The 21,593-nt window shown below is 44.6% G+C and overlaps 1 protein-coding gene across 8 annotated transcripts in view; it reads right to left on the bottom strand.

Moving 5' to 3' along the window:
• Positions 1-21,593, bottom strand: part of Pkib (protein kinase (cAMP-dependent, catalytic) inhibitor beta) — a 167,903-nt gene that overhangs the window by 20,032 nt on the left and 126,278 nt on the right. The window contains exons 1-3 of one of the 8 annotated variants that reach the window (XM_013516611.1): positions 14,567-14,719; positions 14,458-14,490; positions 10,355-10,436 (exon numbers count right to left, since the gene is read on the bottom strand). The exons of 2 other annotated variants lie outside the window; for them this stretch is intronic. In XM_013516611.1, the coding sequence (XP_013372065.1) occupies positions 10,355-10,409 (55 nt within the window). In that variant the 5' untranslated portion in view covers positions 10,410-10,436; positions 14,458-14,490; positions 14,567-14,719. Of the gene's footprint in view, positions 1-10,151; positions 10,437-12,734; positions 12,753-14,457; positions 14,491-14,566; positions 14,720-21,593 lie in introns of those variants that run through there. 5 more of the 8 variants (XM_013516610.1, XM_013516613.1, XM_013516612.1 and 2 more) reach the window with 5 other exon arrangements.

Below are 21,593 nucleotides of genomic sequence, written 5' to 3'. Positions count from 1 at the left end.
AAAGTCTACTTAAACCACTCTATGCCCACAGAACCGTTTCAGTCACTCCCACATACCCGAAGGGCCTGGGGACTCTGTGAGGGGAACGTCAGGCCCAGGTGCCTGGGTGTTTCTCCGCATCACTGCTTCTCTACCTTCCTAGGGTCACATTATAGCTGGAGGAGCTTGGGAACGAATGGCGCATTTCCCAGGACACGGACGCGTCGCCTTCTCTCCACCTGGATAAGCTCTAGCCCCATCACGATTTCCCTCCTGTCCCTTTGCTGCTCAGTCCAGGAGCTGGAACCATGGGACGGACGTTCACAGAGACGCAGCCCACCTTCACTTCTCTCTAGCTAGAAGATGATTCATTTCCCTTCCCAGAAACATGAAATCTGACTTCTGTGTCATCATTTACTTCTTACCACTCTGAAGTTTTTTCTCAGTTCTCCAATCATAGCTCTCAAAAGATGTCTCTCAAAACCTTAGGCTACTGTCAGACACAGTGTTGACTTTCAAGACTTTAGCTCTCTGCACTTTAAAGAAAAGAATTAGACACTTAAATTGCCTTTTGTTCCAGGTTATGTGTATCATTTTTCAGCAAAGAGTGTGGGTAGAAAGAGTTAAAGGAAATTAAAAGGAGTAAAAAAAAAAAACTCAGTTAATAAATTAAAATGTTATCCACTATACAAATTTCAACATCCACTCTTCACTGAGCTTTTAGTTTGGCAGTTGTTCTATATATATTTGTAAATTTTACATTGCTTTATTACATTATTTTGTTTAATTATCACCGTGAATGTCAGAGAAAGAGAGAGAGAGAAAGGAAGAGAGTGGAAAAGAAAGAGAAAGAGAGAGGGGGAGCTGCCCATGATTTAAATGACAGCTAAACCTAAGTTTTCTGGACAGTAGGAGTCTTACCCTAAGATTTAAACCCCCTTTGTGTAATTCCAAAATGTGGGCTTTTCATCATCACATTAAATTGCCTTTTTCTACACTCACACACCTTCTTCAACTTAAAAAAGACAAGAATAACATAGAAATGGCTCAGGTTAAAACGAAGCCACTGGAAACACGCAGTGCAGCCATGCGCCACGGCACAAATTCTTTCACAGCTATGTTATCCTGCTTAGACCCACATGTTCACCTTGGAGTTTCAAAATCAAAATACGGCTGAAACAAATCACCTAATGTGAAAACTTTTACTCACTTTAAGCCATAAGTCATTTGATTGAAGTACTATATATCATTTTAAATAAAATCTAGTTTTTGTTTTTTACATTTCTCCTTAGCTATTAGGTAACCTACTCATTAGAACACACACTCAGATGCCTGAAAATTCTTTCACAGGATAACATAGAAGCAAACTTCTATGGATGATGGCATTATCTTATCTATGGCTAAATTACTACGTTATTTTTAAGTGTGTTGGTTTTGCCTTCCTATTCTTCTTCCATGTCACAATTGACAGAACTCTTTAAAAATAGTAAAGATGTTGTATAAACTTTAGTTTCGTGATCCTAAGACTGTGAAATTTAATTTCAGACGTCTTTTTAATGCATTTCATCCTGTAGATCTTTGTTAAGATATGGAAATATGTTTGCACTTTATGGGAAGGTGTTTTCTGGTAACAAAAGAGGAGGCCCCAAAGCACAAGAGTCCTGGGGTGCACCAGCTAATCTGAACTGTCGTCTGGATAGAGAGACTCCTGGAGAGGGGCCTGGGCCATGGGACGCTGTCCTCCTCAGTGGACTGACCACTGCTGCTCACACTTCAGAGAGGTCCAGCTGGAGGAAGCAGTCTTTGGGGACACCGCTCTCTGGAGGGTCCATCCCTCACTGTAGCTTGTCCCCTGTGCTTTCCTTCTTGGGCACCAGGAAGTGAGCAGCTCTGCTCCACCATGACCTTCCGCCATGATGTTCCTGCCATGGACCCAGCTGACCATGCACTGTAGCTTCTGAAATGGTGAGCCAAGTCAACCTCTGTAAGTTGTGTATGTCAGCAATGGGAAAGCTGACAACAGGTGGGAGTGACTGACCGGTGATTAAATTCTACTTACTAATCCTTCTGGTCATTTTATACAGACCCATTGACATGATCTTACTGTAAATTCTGACCTTTGTCCTTGAATGCTATCATTGAGATGTGATGACCTTCTCCCAGTAATATACACCTCAGCCTGACGTCCTCTCAGCTCAGTCTGCTAAATGATCACATTCTGTTCCATCCCATCTGCTCTAACACTGGCCTCTTTCAAACTTTTAAAATGAGTTTTGTACATTTTCCCTTTTTAGCTTTGCTAACATAATCATATTACATTCTCACACCCGAGAGTGTAAATTAATTCTTCTTCGTATGTGCTACTCCACAAAGAACCAGATTTTGCACCTTAACGCTTGATTTAATTGTGGAAAGGAAAGGCAAAAATTGAAAGTGCATCTCAGACTGGAAACTGACAGACTGAATATAAACCAAATTAGCTCTTCTTAATGTTAAAAAAAATCTTAATGAGAGATGCAGGGAGAAATACAGGAGGAGACATGAGCAAAGGTAGATACAAAGTTTACTTACTGAAATGAATGGAGATACAGGGAGAAATATAGGAGCAGAAAAGAGCAAAAGCTTATTTACTAAACATTAATCTCATGCCAGAGGAGCAATGTTTTGTTTATAAGCCTCAGCTGGTGACAGTCAGGGACCACCACAGGGAAAGGGGATAAACTCACTGCTGGGTCCAGAATGTGTCACTCATTAAAAAGATGGCTTGTGTTTTCCTCTGAGGCAGTTGGGGACTTAATAGCTTTAAGCAAAAGAAAAGAAAAAAAAAAAAGGCTTTCCTCATGGGCCTACAGACACCCTGTTAGGTAACTAACAGTAGAACAAAGCTTGGCCTTCATTTTGTGTCTGTCTCATTTATTACCTAAAAACTTTGGGTCAGATCCCTGCTCAGCTCTGCATATATAGGAATGGTAATCACTGTTTAAAATTTGATGGTACAGGTTTATTAGCCATAAATTCACTTAACCTGTCTCATCCCCCTTCAGACGGGGGAAACATGTGATTTACAGGGACATTTAATTACAAATGAGTGCCCAGAAGCCCCCAACCACTGCGTTGTTTAGCCTATGGTCTCCTGCATTCCAGCAGGGCCTCCATGAAACTGAGATTGCCCCAGGCAGAAACAGTCATCTGATGGACCGCATGTCAAGCAACAAGGGCTTCTCCGGGCCCATCTTGCACAATGAGAACAGAGATAATGATCATGCAGATCCTAACCTACCCAGCAAATCCACAAAAGCTGGTCTCATCCTTTTACAGTCTGATCCTCTCCATCAGAGTTATTTTTTCCTTTCCTATTTTGTCTTACTTCCAGTTCTGCCTAATACTTCCCTGTGCCTCACACTAATGTGTGTTGAAATGTTTTCTATGACACTGAGTCAAGAAACTGTTCTTTGGGTGGGACCAGGTCCCATCTCCTTGGGGTGGGGGAGGGGACTCTGAGACTCCCACCAGGTGGCCCTGGGAAGTCTGTCAATATAGCTTTCCCCGTGTTTTCCCTAGAACTTTCGACTCAGTATGTCGCACACATCTGAGTGATAAACACCCTGGCTGACTGCAGTCAGCAAGTTTGAGAATAACTGACTTGGAGTACAGGCGAGGCCGTGGTCTCCTCCACCTTTTTCCCATGACACACTGGGAGAAGAGAAATCCATGGATTCTGTTGCTTCTGGATCTAAGGGAAGGCATCAGTCAAATGAACAGATTACTTACTGATCATTTTAATGAAGTGCAACAAGGCAGATAGTCATGGAGACCGTCTCATTCAAATTCACACGTGGTACAATTTCATTTCCTTGTAATAAATTAACAATTGAGGGCCAGGGATACAGCTCAGTGGCAGAGCACCTGCCTGGTGAGCATGAGGTAGTGAGTGTGATTCATGGTACCAAAAATAAATAAATGAATGAATAAATAAATAGATAAATAAACAAACAAGTGAACTAAGTTGGAAGATTAACTTTCTCTAGACAGTGTCTGTTGGGACACATGCTGGTGTCATCCTCTGGGCCCTCCCGCATTTCACTCTGATAACTAATCTTGAAGTTCACCACCAAACCAGCTCACTGTCATGGTCACTACACATTCTATCCTCACTCCCCCAAGACAAGAACAAATAGATCCTAAGTGTGGATGGTGAGTAGCAGGTGTCCCAGGGTTACTTTCTAAGGAACTTCACATCCCTATGACACTGTGCTGTCCTTGTCAGTTGCACATCCTGTGTGCAGATGGTAAATTTGTTACTGAATTTGATAAAAGAGCTCCGATGGCATCGTAAGTATCGCCACACCTGTACTCTAGGCAGCATGCATGAGCCGAGAAAGGCCAGTCGAGTCATCCTGCCGTTCAGTTCCACAGCAGGGTTTTGTTATTATCTTCCAACACTTGTTTAAGGATATTGAAGAATTTTGCTGTAGTAAAATGTCTCCAAATCCATCTAAGATAAACTGAAGGCAATGCTAAGGCTGGCTCCGTAAAACTCTGCAGCAAATTACTATTATAACAGACGATATCATCACAAACAGGGGAAGGTGGGGCAGAAAGGAAACTTGTGTACAGGGAATGCAGCAGAAACAATCGCTCACCCAAACTTGTTTGCCCGGAAGAGTCAGGCTGAGTGTGCTGTGGGCCATTGACTGCCCTCTCTACCGGTCTTGCAGACATGTAAAACACGGACTGGGAAAAGGCAACATTGAAGACCTCATTTGCTTCACCTAATATTTTGGGGTCATCACATATGGAGGTTCACTGTCAATTTTTTTAAAAGCATCAGAAGCAATCTTTGGAAATGTAACGTCAAACAACTTTTCATAATGGAGTAAGCACTAAGAATGAATTTGTGAAGGGGCTGAGGTAAGCACTGAGCGCTCATTTCAATACACGCGGGAGCACAGCACTGCCGCTGCAAGTCCGCCTCTGGCCAGTCGGGATGCTCAGGGTTTGCCAGGTTCCCCACACCAATGGCCCTGCATCCTGCATCCTCCTCCTTCACCAATACCCTCTTCCTTCCCTCCCCAGCCCCTGCCCCTGCCAAGGTCCTTTGGTCAACCCCGCCTGTAAAAATCCTTCATTCATTGGTCTACAAGCTCACGGTCCCTGTGTGATTCCCCACAAGGGGAAGCTAGACAAAGCCTTAGATCAAAGAGCCAGATCATTAATGGTGCCACAGTTACCTAACGGAGAAGGGGTGCTATTTGGCGGAAGTGGGGGAAAGAACTTCCTTAATTATAAGAATTTCACCACCTATTTTTAATGCTGATGAAGGCGTTAGACTTTGTGTCACAGGTTCCATCAGCTGTGTCACACGGACAGACGCCTTCACCTCTGAGAGCCTCAGTTTCTGTGGTCCCCTTCCTGTAGCGTCCCCGCATTAACCGGGATTTCCTCTCACTTGCTGCTCAAGGTAGGCGGGAGAACCTGGATTTCTTCATTTTCCAGGAGTGAAATCGCCACCACTCATCCTCTCATTGAGTCCTCTTATCTAACACACAGACCTGTGGAATCAAACCACCCTAAGCTTCCTAACCACTCACCAGAAATAGCAGGAAGCCAACGAGAACAGTAGTGATGACAGTACATTCCAAGAAAGCCAAATGGTTTCAGACCTGTGAGCTAGATATACTAATTGTAATAACTACAAAACAGAATTTTTGAGATAGATAAGAAACATTTGCTAAAGACATATTTCAGTTGCAACAAAAAGTGTGAGCTTTAAGACAAATCTAGTTAGTATGCTCTGACAGCTCTTACTTCACTCGAAGGCAGAACAGTCCGGTCCAAGTTACCACATCACCAGTCAATTCACCCCTGGTCTTTCTGTCTCAGGAGGAGTCAGCCTTCAAACTCCAAGCTCCACGCTGCACCTCAGAGTACCGGGCTCCAGAGAACGGTGAAGCCTTACGCACTGGTGCCGCTGGACTCACAATAACCAGCAGCGCAGGGTGCAGACAAAGGGCTCTGTGTGTTCCCCAAGCGTGAAATTCTAAAGGCCAGAGCACATGTTCAGGGCTGTCTGTTCTCTCTTTACAACCCGCGTGTGAACTTTCTCCAGCAAGCCCTCCGCGGTGCACACAGGGAAAGCGGAGGGGCTTGCCTGGGGTTAACCTGACCAGTCCCACATTAAGTATCATTAATGGCCACGATTAAAATTCAAAACCTGCTTCACTAAATCACAAATCAGAAGGCTCTGTGCACTCTGCAACACCATTTCAATGTGTTTTTAATCTGATATGCGCTAACCCAGTCATAGCAGAAATTGCATTAAGTATTTCTTGAGACTGAGTAAACCAGGATTTTGTTCCTGTTAGTACCTAGGCTAAATTTGTTTGCCCCTAAGATTCTTTTAGTTAATCCCTTCTGAATCTTTCCTCTGGTTTCATCTGGGAAACATAAATTAGGTCATTTTCATCTCTATTTCTCATATATGCCCAATAATTATCACTGTACATAGAATTTTAGGTCTTTAAAAAACTGCACCTCCTCTGGATCACCTGCATTTTTTGCACAAACTCTTCCTGAATTTGAGTGCTGAATTCTGTTCCTTAAATTAAGAATTGTAAACATACGAGCCACTCCTAACGCTGTCAGTTCCTATGACTAGGGACAAGTGACCAACTTTCCACCACACACTGGTAATGACCCGTGGAGGTCAGCATCTGGGGGAAAATCAGTAAGTGTATTTTCAGAATTTAAAAATGTACAGAAAGGTTTCACTACGTTTATTTTCAAGACTGAGATGTGCAATGTTCACAAAAATCTTGGCGTGTGTATCTGATCATGAACATCGCACACCTCATCCCTCTTGTTCCTGTTTTACAATTTAATGGAACTGATGCAAAGGTCAAACTAATGAATGCTAATTAGGGTGAGAGAAAAACAAGAGTCAATGCATGAGTCACTTGTTGACATCCCAGAAGTTTGAAGTTAGAAAGAACTTTAGTTACCAGGTAATTAATAAACAACAAACAAGGCAAGCTATCTTGATTTCAACCATGTAAAAAGAAGACCAGTTTGAGAGAACATCTGGGTAACTTCGAAATTTAGTCTAGACATTGTCAGCGAACCTGTGGCTCATTCTATAAGATATAACTACAGCATATAGTTTTTTTCATGGTAGGCTTCCAGGTAGGCAGGATGTGACTGAGGCACAGGGGAACACACTAGACAGGCAGCAAGATAAACAAAAGCCAACAAGCTCGGACCCCTGTGAACAGGCACAACTAATGTAGTAGTGGCAGTGACAGGGACTATTCAATCCTAGGCTTCCCACTGCTGCACTACTAGTCTCTTGTGATGTCCTGAAGGCCTCAGTAAAGTTAACTCAGTTCAGAGTTTAACCATCCCAGTGATATCTCTGCTTTGTGCAGTACAGGGAGAACCTGGACGCAATCCCGAGATAATGCCGACTGGAGAGGACCTCAACTGCACGCAGAAGCCTCAGGAAACAGCAGGAGGGTGGAGGGAGAGAGCGCAGGGCAGCACTCAGGACAGAGTCCCGGGACTGAGTTCTCAGAGCAGTGTGTATGCGAAACTGCTGACTGTGCGTCCTGCGGTGAAGGAGCTACAGCTGTGTTTACTGGGGGTTGAGGTTAAGGTGAGCGCTTACATTTTATGAATCTAACTTTTTCGATAATCTGTTGATGGAGAAAATGTGTAACCGAGGAAAAGTGCTTTTATGAATTAAATACTTAAAAATAATTCTTATTTTATAACAATGACCTATATACATTGGGAATGGCAGTTATACAAGTATGTGACTGCGCTTTTGTAGACACAGACACACGGCTTTGTGGACTCTTCTAATAATTTCAGGAAAGTTTAGGAGACCAAGACCCTAATGTTGGGAGCGTTGATCTGTATCGTGAATCATGGCCGCAGTGGCCAGCAGCCTCCCCACGGCAGCTGTAACTTTAATCTCTAACTCTTAAACCTTCTTCCCCTGATGCTTAGTTGCCTTCTTTCATGTAGACTTGTAGACTATGCGAGCTGTGTTTTTGTCTGTTTGGTGCATATCTAATCTATGCTTCTCATCTGGCTCCTACACACTGAAAGGTTGGACGGCTACGGCCGGTCGCCAGGAGTCAGTACACAGCCCCAGTGGGCCTCACCAACTCATCCGAGACAAGAACACAGAACTCTCGCATGCCAGAGTCCACGCCATCCCTGATCACTTGTCCAGTCTGGAGTTGGAGGAGGGAGTTTGGAGCACCGAGAGCTGGACACCACTCGAGGCCGCCTTCCCAAGGCCTTACCCAAGCCTCACCTGTTACGTTTGCATAGTCACAGGGTTGAAATCGTTGTTGAGGAAAAAATAAAATATCACTTGTGAGGGCTAACGTCAGAGTCAACACAACTGGATTACAGAATACCTAGAAACCTGCTCAAGCACTATATTGTGCAAGTGTTGGGTGCGAGTGTTTCCAGAGCAGGTTAGCATGTGTCCGCCCTTACTGTAGACAGGTACATCTGCTCACCCAGGGGTCCTGGAGAGAGCAGACAACAGAGCAAAGACAGCTGAACACGCTGCTCCCCTGGAGCTGAATACTCTCCTTTGCCTCCTGTCTGTGGACACCAGAACCCTGGCTCCCTGGCTGTGGGACTCCCAGCTTACCACAGCAGCCCTGCTGGGTTTTCAGGCCTTCTTCTCCAAGCACAGAATTATATACTATTGTGTTCCCTGGTTTTCAGGGTTCACACTTGGACTGAGCCATGCTACCGGCACCCCAGGATCCCAGCTAACAGACCACCTGTGCTGGGACTTCTCAGACCCGCAATGGCCTGAGCTGATTTCTCTAACAAGTCCCTTCCTGTCATCTACCTATCTATGTAGCTAGCTATCTCCCATCTAGAGGCAACTGTTTGTCTGGAGAATACCCAATCAAGTATTGCTCCTGAAAATTATTTCCAGTGGAGCTGGAATAGGAAAGCCTCAGCTAATTTGCAAGGGCAATAAAGATGTGACATGAGAAGCAAATTATGATGCAAGTCCCTCTTTCACTGGTGCACTAAGTGGGAATATAGTGTTCTTCTATAGCACCATTTCCAAGTTCTAACTGCTGTTGTGTAGTTGGCGTAATACAAAAAATGTCAGTTTGGTCATTACCCCTGGTTGTTTCAGTCAGCTTTCTTTATTGAAAAATACTGACTTCAGAAAGGGACAAGCAATTACAATATCAAGGGAAATCATACCATTTAGTATTAAGAAATATATATATTACAGTTTATTTACTACTATGAAAAGTTTGTTTTTTCAATTCTAAATGGCTTTTTACAAAATTAATTATTAGATATAAGTTAGCTAATCCAGAATCACTTTCATTCATTTATGAATTCATTAATTCCCTTGGAAACCATCTATTGTGTGTCAATTATAGTCCCAACAAAAGTTTTATTATTTTTATGGAATTACATAGGAAGAAAACAAAACAAAAAATAACCCAAATTCCTATGTGATTACAAACTATGATAGAAAAAAAATCACAAAATTTGCTGTGATCCCATTTGTTAATTCTTGGTAATATGTCCTGTGCAGTTGGGGTTTTGGTTGTGTGTATATCACAGTCTGACTCACTAGTCGTATAAGCTGAAATATGAAGGAGTAAAAGTAGTCAGGCTGGTGCAGAGGTGGAGAAGTAGAATTTCACACACAAGGAAAGCACAGTGCATTCTGGGGACTGAGGAGAAGCAAGTGAGGCCAGAGGCCAGAGAAGGAGGGAGAGAAAGGCACCCAATGGAAGGGAGAGGTCAGTAGGGGCCCACCCTCAGCCTCGTTAAGCATCTGGTCTACCCTAATAGATACAAGAAGTCCTTATACTTTTAAATAATATGACCACTGACATGGAAGGTCACTCTGGTGTAGGCAAATGGAATAGACCCAGAAAGAGGAAAAATAAATGCCAGAGATGAGTTAGAAGGCAACTGCAGTGTTCCAGGTGAGACATGGTAACAATCCAAGAAGTCTGCAGTTATTTGTGTCTTACAATTGCCTTATTTTCCCAGAATCGTATGTGGCAGAGCTATTAAAAGAAAACTGTCATAATAGAAGGTACAGGTGTTCTGGAAGGAAATGCACCTGGCTTGAAACTCAGGTCTCAACTCAGGGCCGTGCTACTTACTAGCTAAGGGACCTTCTGCCGGGCACACGTGCTCCTGTCGCCCCGGCAGCCTCTGCTTCAGAGTGCGCGTGATACTCCTCTCTGCAGCTGAGAAGACTGAGTGTGGTGGCAAAAGTCACATCCTTGGCATGTGGATGGCCAGTCACACTGAGGAACCCCGGGACGGGCAGCGGACCGCAGCCCTTTGTCTTGCAGAGTCTCACCTTCCTTTAGAAACCTGTCTCCTGGGTTTTCTTTCTCACTGGGCAGCGCAGACATGGAGTCTGAGAAAGGTCTCAGCTTTTCCTATGGTAAAGAGGCAAAAGGCAAAGAGAAGATGGAGAAGTGAGTGCCCAGTCTCTCGTGCCCTTCCTCCGTCCTGGGGCTGCAGAGGCGATGCCCTTGCTCCCAGCGGGACGGTTACGCAGGGAGCTGACTCAGCCCTTTCTAACCCTGCTCCCCTGCTCCCACTCAGAAGCCCACACAGGGCTGAGACATTGGTTTCACAGGTGTTACTGGTCCCTGGACCAGCAGAATGGAGTCAGCCAGTCCTGATGGAGACCCAGCTGGGTTTGGAGCAGAGATGCAATAGCTAGGCCAGGTCTGGTTCTGTGGCCTTGGGCAAATCTCTAAGTTACTTTCCTCCTCTGTAAAATGAGAGGCTTGAACTAGGTCTCCACTCAGAATGGCTGAGAATGCCTGCCATCTGCAGGTGGACATCTTGGTTTACTGTCCCGGGAGAACCATGCAGGCCGAGGGTACTTGCAACGGCAGTGCGCACGGTGTGCCCTCCAAACCCAGCCTTTTCACTCCTGTGAGCCGAAGCACGCGCTCCCAAAGCACAGTCTCTCGGCTACACATGGCAAGCGGAGCTGGAAGCTTCAGCATTAAAACATTAAAGACACAATGGGGCTGGACAGCAGTGGTTTCCGATACTGTGAAAGCGTAAATTTGAAAGCCCTTCTCTAATCTCCCGTATCAGGCTAATCCACATTTCTCAGCAGGTACCCAACAGATCCCTGTTAAGTAAACTATGTGAGATGCTTGCTGAACACAGCGCAGAAGGTGGCCAAGAATCTGCATTTTGATGGTTCTTTTGACGATTGTATATAGTTTATATACAATCATTACCTGGTTAAAACTTAAAGACAAATTATGATTATAGTAAAGATTTACTTCACTGTGTCATATTTCATTTAATCCTCATAATAATAAGCATTGGCATCCTCATTTGACTAACAAACTAAAGCACTAAAGAACTGAAGTAACTTGTCCCAAGTCACAAGATTAATAAATGAATGGATTTAAATCAAAACTAAGGCCACATAGCCAGGAAACAGCTGCACTGCTACACAATGTGTAATTATGAGTTGAGTGCACCTTTTAATGAAACAGTCTGCTGAACTCTACCCTGCGGATGCAAGTCAGAAATATACACCAGGTCCTGTTGGTTGGTCTGACTAGGTACTATACAAGTATTTACGTCCTTAGAACAATCCGGGATTAATCAAGATAGAATGACTACTACTAAACAATGTTTCAAGGATTTCCTCCAATCATGACATGATGGAAGGTAGTCTTGATTGAGTGAACTACCTTCAGACACAGATATTTCGGCTGTGAACCTAGAAGCGTGCTGTGGCAGACCTCATGCAGCCAGTGGGGAGGCCACTGGGCCCGTCCATGGTCACATGAGGTGGCTCTCCCTCTCCTCTCTCCACCTTGGGCACAGGACCTGCTCGCTTAACTCAACGTGTTGATCGAGGGCGTGAGTGCAGTGATGTGACAGTGTCATTAGACTTGAAGTTTCCTTTCAGGGAATAAAATATAAAACGGTGTCCCTGCAGCTGTATCTTTAGGATAAGGATTTCATTAGTTTTGTCTCGATGGTTTCTCTAAATTCATCTGATAGGGAAAATGTGTACTTGCTTGAACTTTTGATAACTGAAATACAGATGATCTCTCAGATTTCTCATTTCTGAGCTGACCGGTTTAACCTGGATTAGGGTTATGGTACAGTAATAGGTAAATCTGGTAAAACTGAACAGACCTTGTTACATAAGTAGTAGCTTTGATTGTCAAACAATTCACTCAACATTTTAATGAAAAATACAAAGTTGCTCAAAACCATATAATGTAAAAAAAAAAAAAAATACAAATTCTTCCCCTTGCTTTGCTCATTCCCTAACCTTCCAGCTCACCGATGTGACAGTTTCTAAAACACATGGACACATATTTTTACAAAAGGGAAAACAGATAATGAAAGTGACATCAAGAAAGCCACCTTGCCAAAGAATAATTGAAATATTCACACCTATAAATAGATTCGGTGAAGATTTTCTAATTGAGGTTTCTGGGGTGCTTTGAGGAGTGGCAGCTTTTACAAATTTTGGGTGTCAATAAAGACTGCATAGCTATATATATTTTTTCAGGGTGCTGACAATATTGTTTCTTTTTAAATTTTTTGTTTTTATTAGTACATGTTTGAGTATATAATGATCACATTCATGCATAGCTAGATTGTGTCAAGTTTTACTAAAGGGATCATTTATTTGCAAAAAGTCAATATCTAATTTTCTACCTAGAGAAGAAAAGGATACTTACAAATCTAGTTGAAATATGCCGCTATTTAAGAAAGGCTTAAAAAGAAACTGACTTTCTTTCCTACAAAAGAAACAAAAGAAAAAAAGAAAAAATCCTAAGAACCAGAAAAGATGATAACCCAGTTAAATAAGCATATTTAAAATATTTTGGCTGTCTTTTGTTTTAACTGAGTTTAAAGTGATAAACTCGATGACTTGTTTGGAAAAGGCAGAATCTTTAATTTGGTGTAAAATTTTCTATTAAAACTTGAAAGGGCTTCACTGCCAACATTAGATGCTAGACCCTAGGGTCATCAGCTACAAAACCCAGTGGCTAATCTGTCATTAAGGATTGATGCTAAATTATGCAAAGCATCCCATAAAAACAACCCCATTACTATAGCACACATTTGTGCACATACTCACAGAAAGATCACTGAAAGAAAATATCAAGACTACACCTTTCAGAAGCTGTAGAAACACATCCCTTCTGCACTTTTTATAATGCCCTGAGCCACTGCACCAGCATTTCCAGCACCTACAGGGAACCATGTAGGAAAAGTTTAGCTGTCTTGCTCTTAGATATCAAAATAAACTGCACGTGCACAATTCCTGCTCTCAGAAGGGGCTCTGCACCTCTGATTTCAGCACCTGGTGTAAGGAGGAGGGAGGGAAGAGGCCATGACCCACCGGTGTTCATACTGACCACTCAGTGCACCCTTTCCACCACGCTCTTACTGCTGCTTCAGGCTGTCACGCACTCCTCCTGGGCCATGGCAGCCATGTCCTCCATGATTTTCTTGTATGCATATCCGTCTCTCTGTGTGTGTGTATGTGTGTGTGTGTGTGTGACATGCACGGTACTAGCGATTGACCCAGGGCCTTAACCTTAAGCTCCATCCCTAGCCTCTTACTTTTAATTTAAATTTTGAACCAGGGTCTCACCAAGTCCCTCAGGCACCCTGCTGGGCTTCAACTCTGAATCTTCTTGCGTTGGATCCTGAGATCTTAGAGCACTGGGAATACAGGTGGATGCCACCATGCCAGGTTAAACCCATTCTCTACACAGATGATGGGTGGAATTATTTCAAAAGAAGTCTGCTCATGGTCACTCTATGAGGAACCCTTCTCAACCTTCCTCACTGACAGGACACAGTACCAGGTACCCTCCAGGAGCTGGTGAAGCTACCTCTCCCTTTGCACCATCCGGGCTTGCACAATCCCAGAGCTCGGAGGTGGCACCCAGCCATGGAGCCCTCACGCCTTGTGGCTACTGCACCGGGCTGAAGTCCTTGCCCACAATCCCTTCTCCACCCCTCGCTCACTTCTGTCCACCCAAGCTGGGACACCTGGACAGGCCTTTCCCTGAAACCTCCTCCGCCTTCCTCTGGCTGTGCGGGTTACCCTTCTGCATTCTGAAACACTTCGCTCTCTCTCTGCGCACACTCACATATGTGTTTTAAAATCTCTGACTCATGTCTCCTTCCTGCCTCACGAGAGGTTTTTTAAGCATTTGGAGGGCATGGGTTATGACTCACTGGTCTGATCCCTGGCACAGTCTTTCCAGGCAAGAGCAGGAGTGCGGTAAGTAACTTGCTGATGTCAAGGTGCACAAGGTGTTTCTCAGATTGCAGCTGCCTGACTGCACACTTTACCACCTTGGAGGGCCTTTCCAGCCCACAGTGGACATCTCTTAACCTTGTTCCCAAATCAGTTTCCCCACTGCTTCCAGCCATCCCCCTTACCTGAGATTGTTTCCCTCCAACTGAGTCCTGTATCTGCAGACCAAACATAAGAAGCTAAGAACAGGAGGAGAAAATTCACAGAAGAAATGATCACACAGGAAACACTCACAGAGCAGAGGTCTTGAAGATCATCCTCAGTCCACTGATATGCAAACTATTTTTTTTAACTGACTACTTTCTTTTCAAATAAAGGCTTTTCAGCAGAGCAAAATAAAGACAGAAATAATAAGCAGAAGTGCTTGGGTACCTTAGGCTGCAAGGCCTAAAGTTCTACTGTCTACCTCTTCCTGCCCTCACCCCAACCAGGGCAGAGCTTCAACTTGATTGGTTTTGAGATTCACCCAGGGATGGGTGGAGCACACTTCTGGGGGTGTCGGGTGGATCGTGGAGGTGTGGCCTTGAGATCTGGTCTGACGCCTGTCCCCTTCCTCTCTGGTGCCGTCCCCCTGCTCTGCTCCCTGACCACCAGGAACTGAGCAGCTCGGCTTCCCCACACCCTTCTGCCGTGATGCCTGTGCCGTGGAGCCGGCCATAATGGAGTGAACCCGAGTGAATTAAATGTCTCCTCCTTTCAGTTGTGACCGTTGGGTATTGTGTCTCATCGATAACAAAGCTGACTAGTACAGTTTGATAACTACGTGGTCGTGCTGCCATTTAGAGACGTGGCTGCTAGGCTGGAGATAGAACAAGAGAACTCCGTTCCAAACAAAATGCCAAGAAGGCACTGTAAGCATGAGCGTGGAGTCCTTGTCCGTCCTCCCACTTGGAGCCCCTGCCTCGTTTTCAAGCCTGGCGCCCTGTGTCCGGGATCTGACTCAGGGGGAGATACATAAACCACGAGCAGATAGAATTTAAGGTATTTTTTACTTCTAGGGTTTGGTAAAATAATTAATATTTATTTTGTCTTCCAAATACATGCTTTCTAATTTGAAAGTTTTAATTACTCAAACAAACAGCCATATCAGTTTTTAAATAATATGCATAAAAAAGGAAAATCCACCAGGCCTTCAGTACAAAATTTCAGGACCCATCCAACAATTCAGAAATCATAGTGAGTAATATCTTACTGTAATGTATTTTAAAAATCAAAATATGTGCAAAAAATCCATGACGAACAAAATACCAAAATTTCAAATGCCTATTTGGCCCTGAATTTATATCACAAATTCACATATCTCACCTTGTCCCACAAATTCCCTCAAAATTTAAGTTCAAATATAAAAATCATGACAGGTTAGTTATGTAAATTTCTATTCCCAGCACCTCAGATTGTAGAAAAATGAAATGTTGCTTGGACCTGTCAGAGGTATGTTTTGCTAGAAAGATGTTTATACGTCAGTCTCGTAGGACTGGGGATTAGGTTGCATTGTTTGATGGGCCGGGGATATAGCTCAGTGGCATAAGTGGCTGCCTGGCAAGCGCAAGGTCCTGAGTTTGATTCCCAGTACCAAAAAAAAAAAAAAAAAAGATTAACTTAGGTTGAACCGTTGGAGAACAAGTAAACCACTAGACAATTGTAGTGCATGAGTTAAGACTTAGATTCAGCTTTCACTTGATCACTTTCCATTTTCAGAGAGCTCCTAAATCTAGCTAGCTGCTTCCCTGGCATTCTTCTCCATTTTTGCTTTGTTTCTTAAAGAAAACTACTGTTATATAAAAATTATTATATGGAAAATTGAAATCTGTCAGGTGGACAAAACTGGACTCTGTAAAGCAAATAAAATACTTCAACTGTAAGACCTGGTTTTCAGAGACTATTCTTAAAAAGTTAATCTCCCAAGCATGACAGTGGAGAAAAACACCAGAAGGGGTGACCTGTGGTGACAACTGGTGATACACAACTGTGTATTCAGGGATGTTTTCTATCCACAGAACCCAGATGAACAGCTCAGGAAATTGACCAACTGTATTTCCAACCCACAATAAACACTCAACCAATGTTCACTGATTGAATAAATAAATTATTTAAAGCATTACAGTTGAATAAAGGCTGGAAATAGGTAAAGTAGACAGACCAAGACAGACTTTATGCTGTGGGTTTAACAAACGAAACAATTTTTTTTTGAGACAAGGTCTCACTCTGTAATCCAGGCTGGCCTTAAACTTGCTATGTAGCCCAGGCTGGCCTCAAACTCAAGATGATCCTCCTGCCTCAGCCTCCCATGTGCTGGGATTACAGACGTGTGCCACCAAGCCCAGCCAAAACAAAATAATTCTTGAAAAGAAAGAACGGGTGTATTCACTGAGCAAGCAAACCCAGCACTGCAGCTAAGAGTCTGTATTAAACTTGTCGGTGGGCAATAAAGACCCAGCAAAGGGTGAGGACTGTAAAATTCAGGTACGGAAGGTGCGGCAGGCAAGGCTACTTGGCTGCCGATAGCTCTTTCCTACTCCTTCACAGACATGGGGAGTTTGCTGGGCATGTGACTGCGGATTACGTCACCAAGTTCCCCATGCTGCTAGGTGCAAGTGTGGTCGTGCAAAAGATTTTGCCACTAAACATGAGTTATGGGCAGAAGCGACTGCTCTACTGCTAGAAAGAACGAACACTGGCTTCTCCTTCCTCTTTCTCTCTGCATGCTGGACTGTGCCAGTGCGTCAGTGGTGGTGAGTCATCCTCCACAAGTGGCCAGAGACCAGACCTCGGGTGAGTCAGCAACGAAGTCCTGACAGGCTTAACAGTGTCACCTCAATGCGCAGCCCTGCGCTTCCACCTGGACACACATCAAACAGGAGGACAGAACTCACAGCCCTAACGAACACATACGGAGGTGAACACCTAACTGAAGCGGAAGTATCCGCGGAGTGCGGTCCTACGTGACAGTGAATGAAGGAGACGGATTAGATGAGATATCCTCCACGTTAGTCTAGGAAAATAGGACAACAGTGGAACAAACAACGAAATAACAGGTGAGGAGGGGGCAGGCGGAAAAGCCAAGGGGACTCGCCCTGTCTACAGGAAATACAGTCCGAGGCTCGGACAGAAGAGCACTGCGAATGGAAACGTCAGCAGTTTTGCCTAATATATACGGCTGGACAAGTGGGAAGTAATAGAATCTCAGACGGAACAGGCACCAGTGAGCTCCCCAAACTGCACACCAGGCTGTTCTCCCGCAAGCAAGAGGAAGCGCAGGAACCAGAGAAGAAGAAAGTGTGTTATCTCTTACACAGGCGAGGGGTGACGATTACAAACCCGCAGTAACAGAATTAACTCCGACTCAAGCTGACAGTCAGATTTAAAGGCAAAGTGATGGGGTCTATAAACATCTTAAATCCACTGAAAGATCTCATGAAGACTAAAGCAGCCATTTCTCAAAATAGAAAGCATTCATCACCCAGCCTCAATCCTGCTTCTGTCTCCGTTTAAATCTCCAGAATCCCAAGGAAGAAAAGCACGAACAAGTCACCCGCATCGCCCTCCCTCTTCATAAAACCTCTGCCAGTAGAGGGAGAAATGCAGGGAGAGGGGTAGGGAAAGAGCAGCGGAAGTGTTCTGCGACCTGCTCTTTGTAGGAGGCTAACACTCCACACAGAAACGACAAGTCAGAACAAACCCTGCTCCTCGATTTTTACCATTTCAGCATGTCACCAAATCTCACATGAGTCAGAAGCGAGAAGAGCTAATACAAAGCTGGCCATGCGGTACCCACGATGCATGTCAGAGACACAAATCTAAGCATCCACAAAACTTGTGAGACACCTTCTAATTCCTGGAGGTCACCAGGCTCCAGAACACCCAGGTAACACTGTACCGTGCCCTGCGATGGCCCTCCTTCCCCGCCTGGCTGTGTGACCGGAAGGACAATTTCCAGGCAGCAGCCAGACCCAAGATTCCTGATTCCCTCTCAAGTCCCTTCAGATTGACGAAGGGCGCCTCGGTAGCATTTCCCTGTAGAGTGTGTTTTCTCTAGCTGCGGCCTGGAGAACACACATGGTCACTGCCCAGTGAGGACCGGGGAAGATTCCAGGACCTTTTACCACTGCATTTTCACTGACAGCAACCAGACCAACTCCCTTTGCAGAAGAAACTAACATTCCCTTCCTTTCCTTTGAAGAGGAATCTGTTGGTCGTCGCCTTTTCCTCTTCACAGAGTGACTGCATTAGCCATGGTCTTTCGCACTGTTTGGGGATCGCTTTCCCTGCTGTGGTTTTTAGTGTTAAACTGGAGTTTCGTAATCAGGCTTCTTTGAAGTTCTTCATACTGGCTCCCATTCGGACATCCCACACCCGCTCTTTTTTTGCATAATGTCCAGACATTACTTGTTGTTATTCTTCCACGGGGACCAGGGTGGTCAGTGTAACCCTAACACGGCCTTTCCTGCACAAACGGCTGCAGAATACCTAAGCAGGCCCAAGTTACCTTTCTTCTCATTTCCAGTGGGTGAAAGGCAGGTCTGCGTGAGGAGAGGGTGTGGCAGTGGGGGTAGGGGCTACGTTTCCTGATACTCAGCGTCCCACAGGCACAGTCCCCTCGCTTCACCCCATCCACCCCGTATTTCCACAGCCGTGGCTTACATGGTTCTAGAGTCCCTGGCATGGTGACCAAAGAGCCCCTCCCCCTCCCTCCTTCCACTGTGCCAAGGAAAAACCACGGCACTAATGCAGCTGGCTCACATTTCTATAAGCTACTTGCTGTTCCTTAGTATTACTTCAGAGAACGTCAAGGAGAGCAGCACATTTAAATGTTCCCACAGGATTAAACTTCTTAGCCTGTATGGCTTTCTTACCTACATCATAACCCTCGAACACCAGGAAGTCAGTTTATAAATCTTACCTGTGTTCCCTGAGACGGACACCGTTTCCGCAGGCATAGCTGAAGTTAAAGCGGAAACTGTGAGGTGGCAGAGGTCAAAGTTTTGAAGTTAATTATAAAATAAATTGAAAATGTGCTAAGTCTGACCACCCCAGGGTTGTTATATCCTACAGCAGACTTACATCTGGGGTCCAAACATCTCTGCTCACAAGAGAAGGCAGAGAGGAGTTCGTTAGATGCGAAGATGAACCTCCCGGCCTGCGGTTTCCAGGTCCTTTGAACAGTCCCTCACTGAACACGCGCAAGAGGTCTCAGAAGTCCAAATGCCATTGCATGCCCAAGGTTCCCATAGAGCTTGTGGGAAGCAGAGACAGGATTTGAGCCAGGTCTGTGTGACACAAAGCCACCCAGCGGAGCAGCAGGGGAAGGAAAGGCGATGAGTTCTGCTTTGCAGCCAAGTGTACCAGGGTCCATATCTTTTCAAAGTGGTTTTCATTAGACATTCTCGCAACACTGATAAGATTAACAACCTGTTCAAAGAATCTTGATCGGTTTGGGTTTTTTTGTCTTTTTTGAGACAAGGTCTCACTATGCACTTCAGGCTGACCTGAACTCACTTTGTAGCAGAGGCTGACCTCGAGCTCACAGCGATCCTCCTGCCTCAGCCTCCCAAGTGCTGGGATTACAAGCATGAGCCACTACACCCAGCTTTCTTGATCTGTTTTTTAAAAGCACCACAATGTGTCCATGAAGGCAGCTCAAGAGTATCAACAGTTGTGTAGTCGTCTTCCTCGTCTGCCAGCCAGTGATTTGACAGACCCCTGAAGCAACAAAGAGGTGGACACGGAAAGGAGCAAAACAAAGCAAAAACTATGGACTCAATATTAGAAACGACTTTAAGTAGCTACAACTTGATGCCTTTTGTGTAGGTCAAGATACTCTTATGAAATGGACATAATTTTGGTTCGCTAAATCACCCTGTTAACAGGCTCTTGCACTTTTGCTCCCTTATCTACCTCAGAGCCTGCTGGAGTCGGAAAGCTTTCACAAGGCCAGCCTTCCAGAATCTGGAGGAGAAGCCGAGTCCAGGGAAAGAACGCCGGGCAAAGGAAGCCAGGCGGCCAGGCAAGTTTGTTCTTGAAAAGGCTCACGCTTCCGGAGGGCGAGGTTAAAGACAGCAGGACGCTGGGCCCTGGAGCTGTGGGGCCAGCAGGCTCTAGCACACCACAGCGGCGGGAGCTGGGAGCTCCCACTGACATCTCCTCGCCATATGCAGAAACAAGGCCTCAGCGCGAGGCGCAAATAAGACTTGCGTTTCACAGGCTGACTGGAAGATTAGACAATGAAAAGTACTAGCACAATGCCCAACACACAGCTCACAGTGGAGGTGCCTCATAGACGGAAGGCCCTCCTGTGCTTGTTCTTTATGCGGAAGGTAAAGACCACTTCACAAGGCTGAATGACCAGCAGGGCGCACAGGAGGACAGAAGTATTGATTCAGTTTTATCTAAAGTCAAATTGCTTCTAAATAATCCACTATGAGTAGAGGACTAAAAAACAATCTTACAAAAATTTTAATTGCGTTTTGAATAATAAAACTGACTTTATAACATTTTGTTTTCCTCTTTCTGACATCCAGTTCTTTTCAGAACTGACCATATGTGAATTCCTGCGATTCTGATCCAGTTACTTCTTGTGGAATAATCAAGAAATCATAAATCTCCTTTGTCCCGACATTGTCAATTATTGCTACTTCATTCTCCCACACCCCAGGAAAGGTGCAGGAGAAGGGAAGTGCAGAGGACAAATCTTACTCACAGGCACAAAATGCAGATTCAGACGCTTCTATTTAAATAAGCTCCAGATTGTTTTCTTGATGTTATTGTGAAACTTGAAACTAACAATCTGAAATAGCATTCTGAGATGAATTCATTTTTGAAGGGTCTTTTGAAGAGTGACTCCTGGACACTGTGTTGGGAAGAACACTCTCTCAAAAGTGAACTGAACAAATTAAGTTTCTTTTTAGCTCTTCAATACAGAGTTAGGATAAAATCCTCATTTCTGTTTTTCTACTTATCCTCACTAAGCTAGGTAGCCTCGTAGCATTTCTTTTCCTCATTATCATTGTAATTGTCATGATTTTTTTAACCAGGTATATGGGTGGAAATGCCTGCCTTTTTGTTTTGTTTTGTTATGTTTTTTGGTATCGGGGATCTAACTCAGGACCTTGTGCTTGCCAGGCAGGCGCTGTGCTGCTGGGCTATATCCCCGGCCCAATGCCTGCCTTTGGTAACTCATGGTCTTTGTAGAACTGGAAGGGCTGCTATGGCAGCCACTGCCCTAGGCTATAGAGACCATGTCCTGATACTCGCTGCAGTCCAA

This window comes from Chinchilla lanigera, unplaced genomic scaffold (genome assembly GCF_000276665.1).
Source record: "Chinchilla lanigera isolate Chin_1 unplaced genomic scaffold, ChiLan1.0 scaffold00035, whole genome shotgun sequence".
Lineage (NCBI taxonomy): Eukaryota > Metazoa > Chordata > Mammalia > Rodentia > Chinchillidae > Chinchilla > Chinchilla lanigera.
This window is presented reverse-complemented; position numbering and strand designations above follow the sequence as displayed.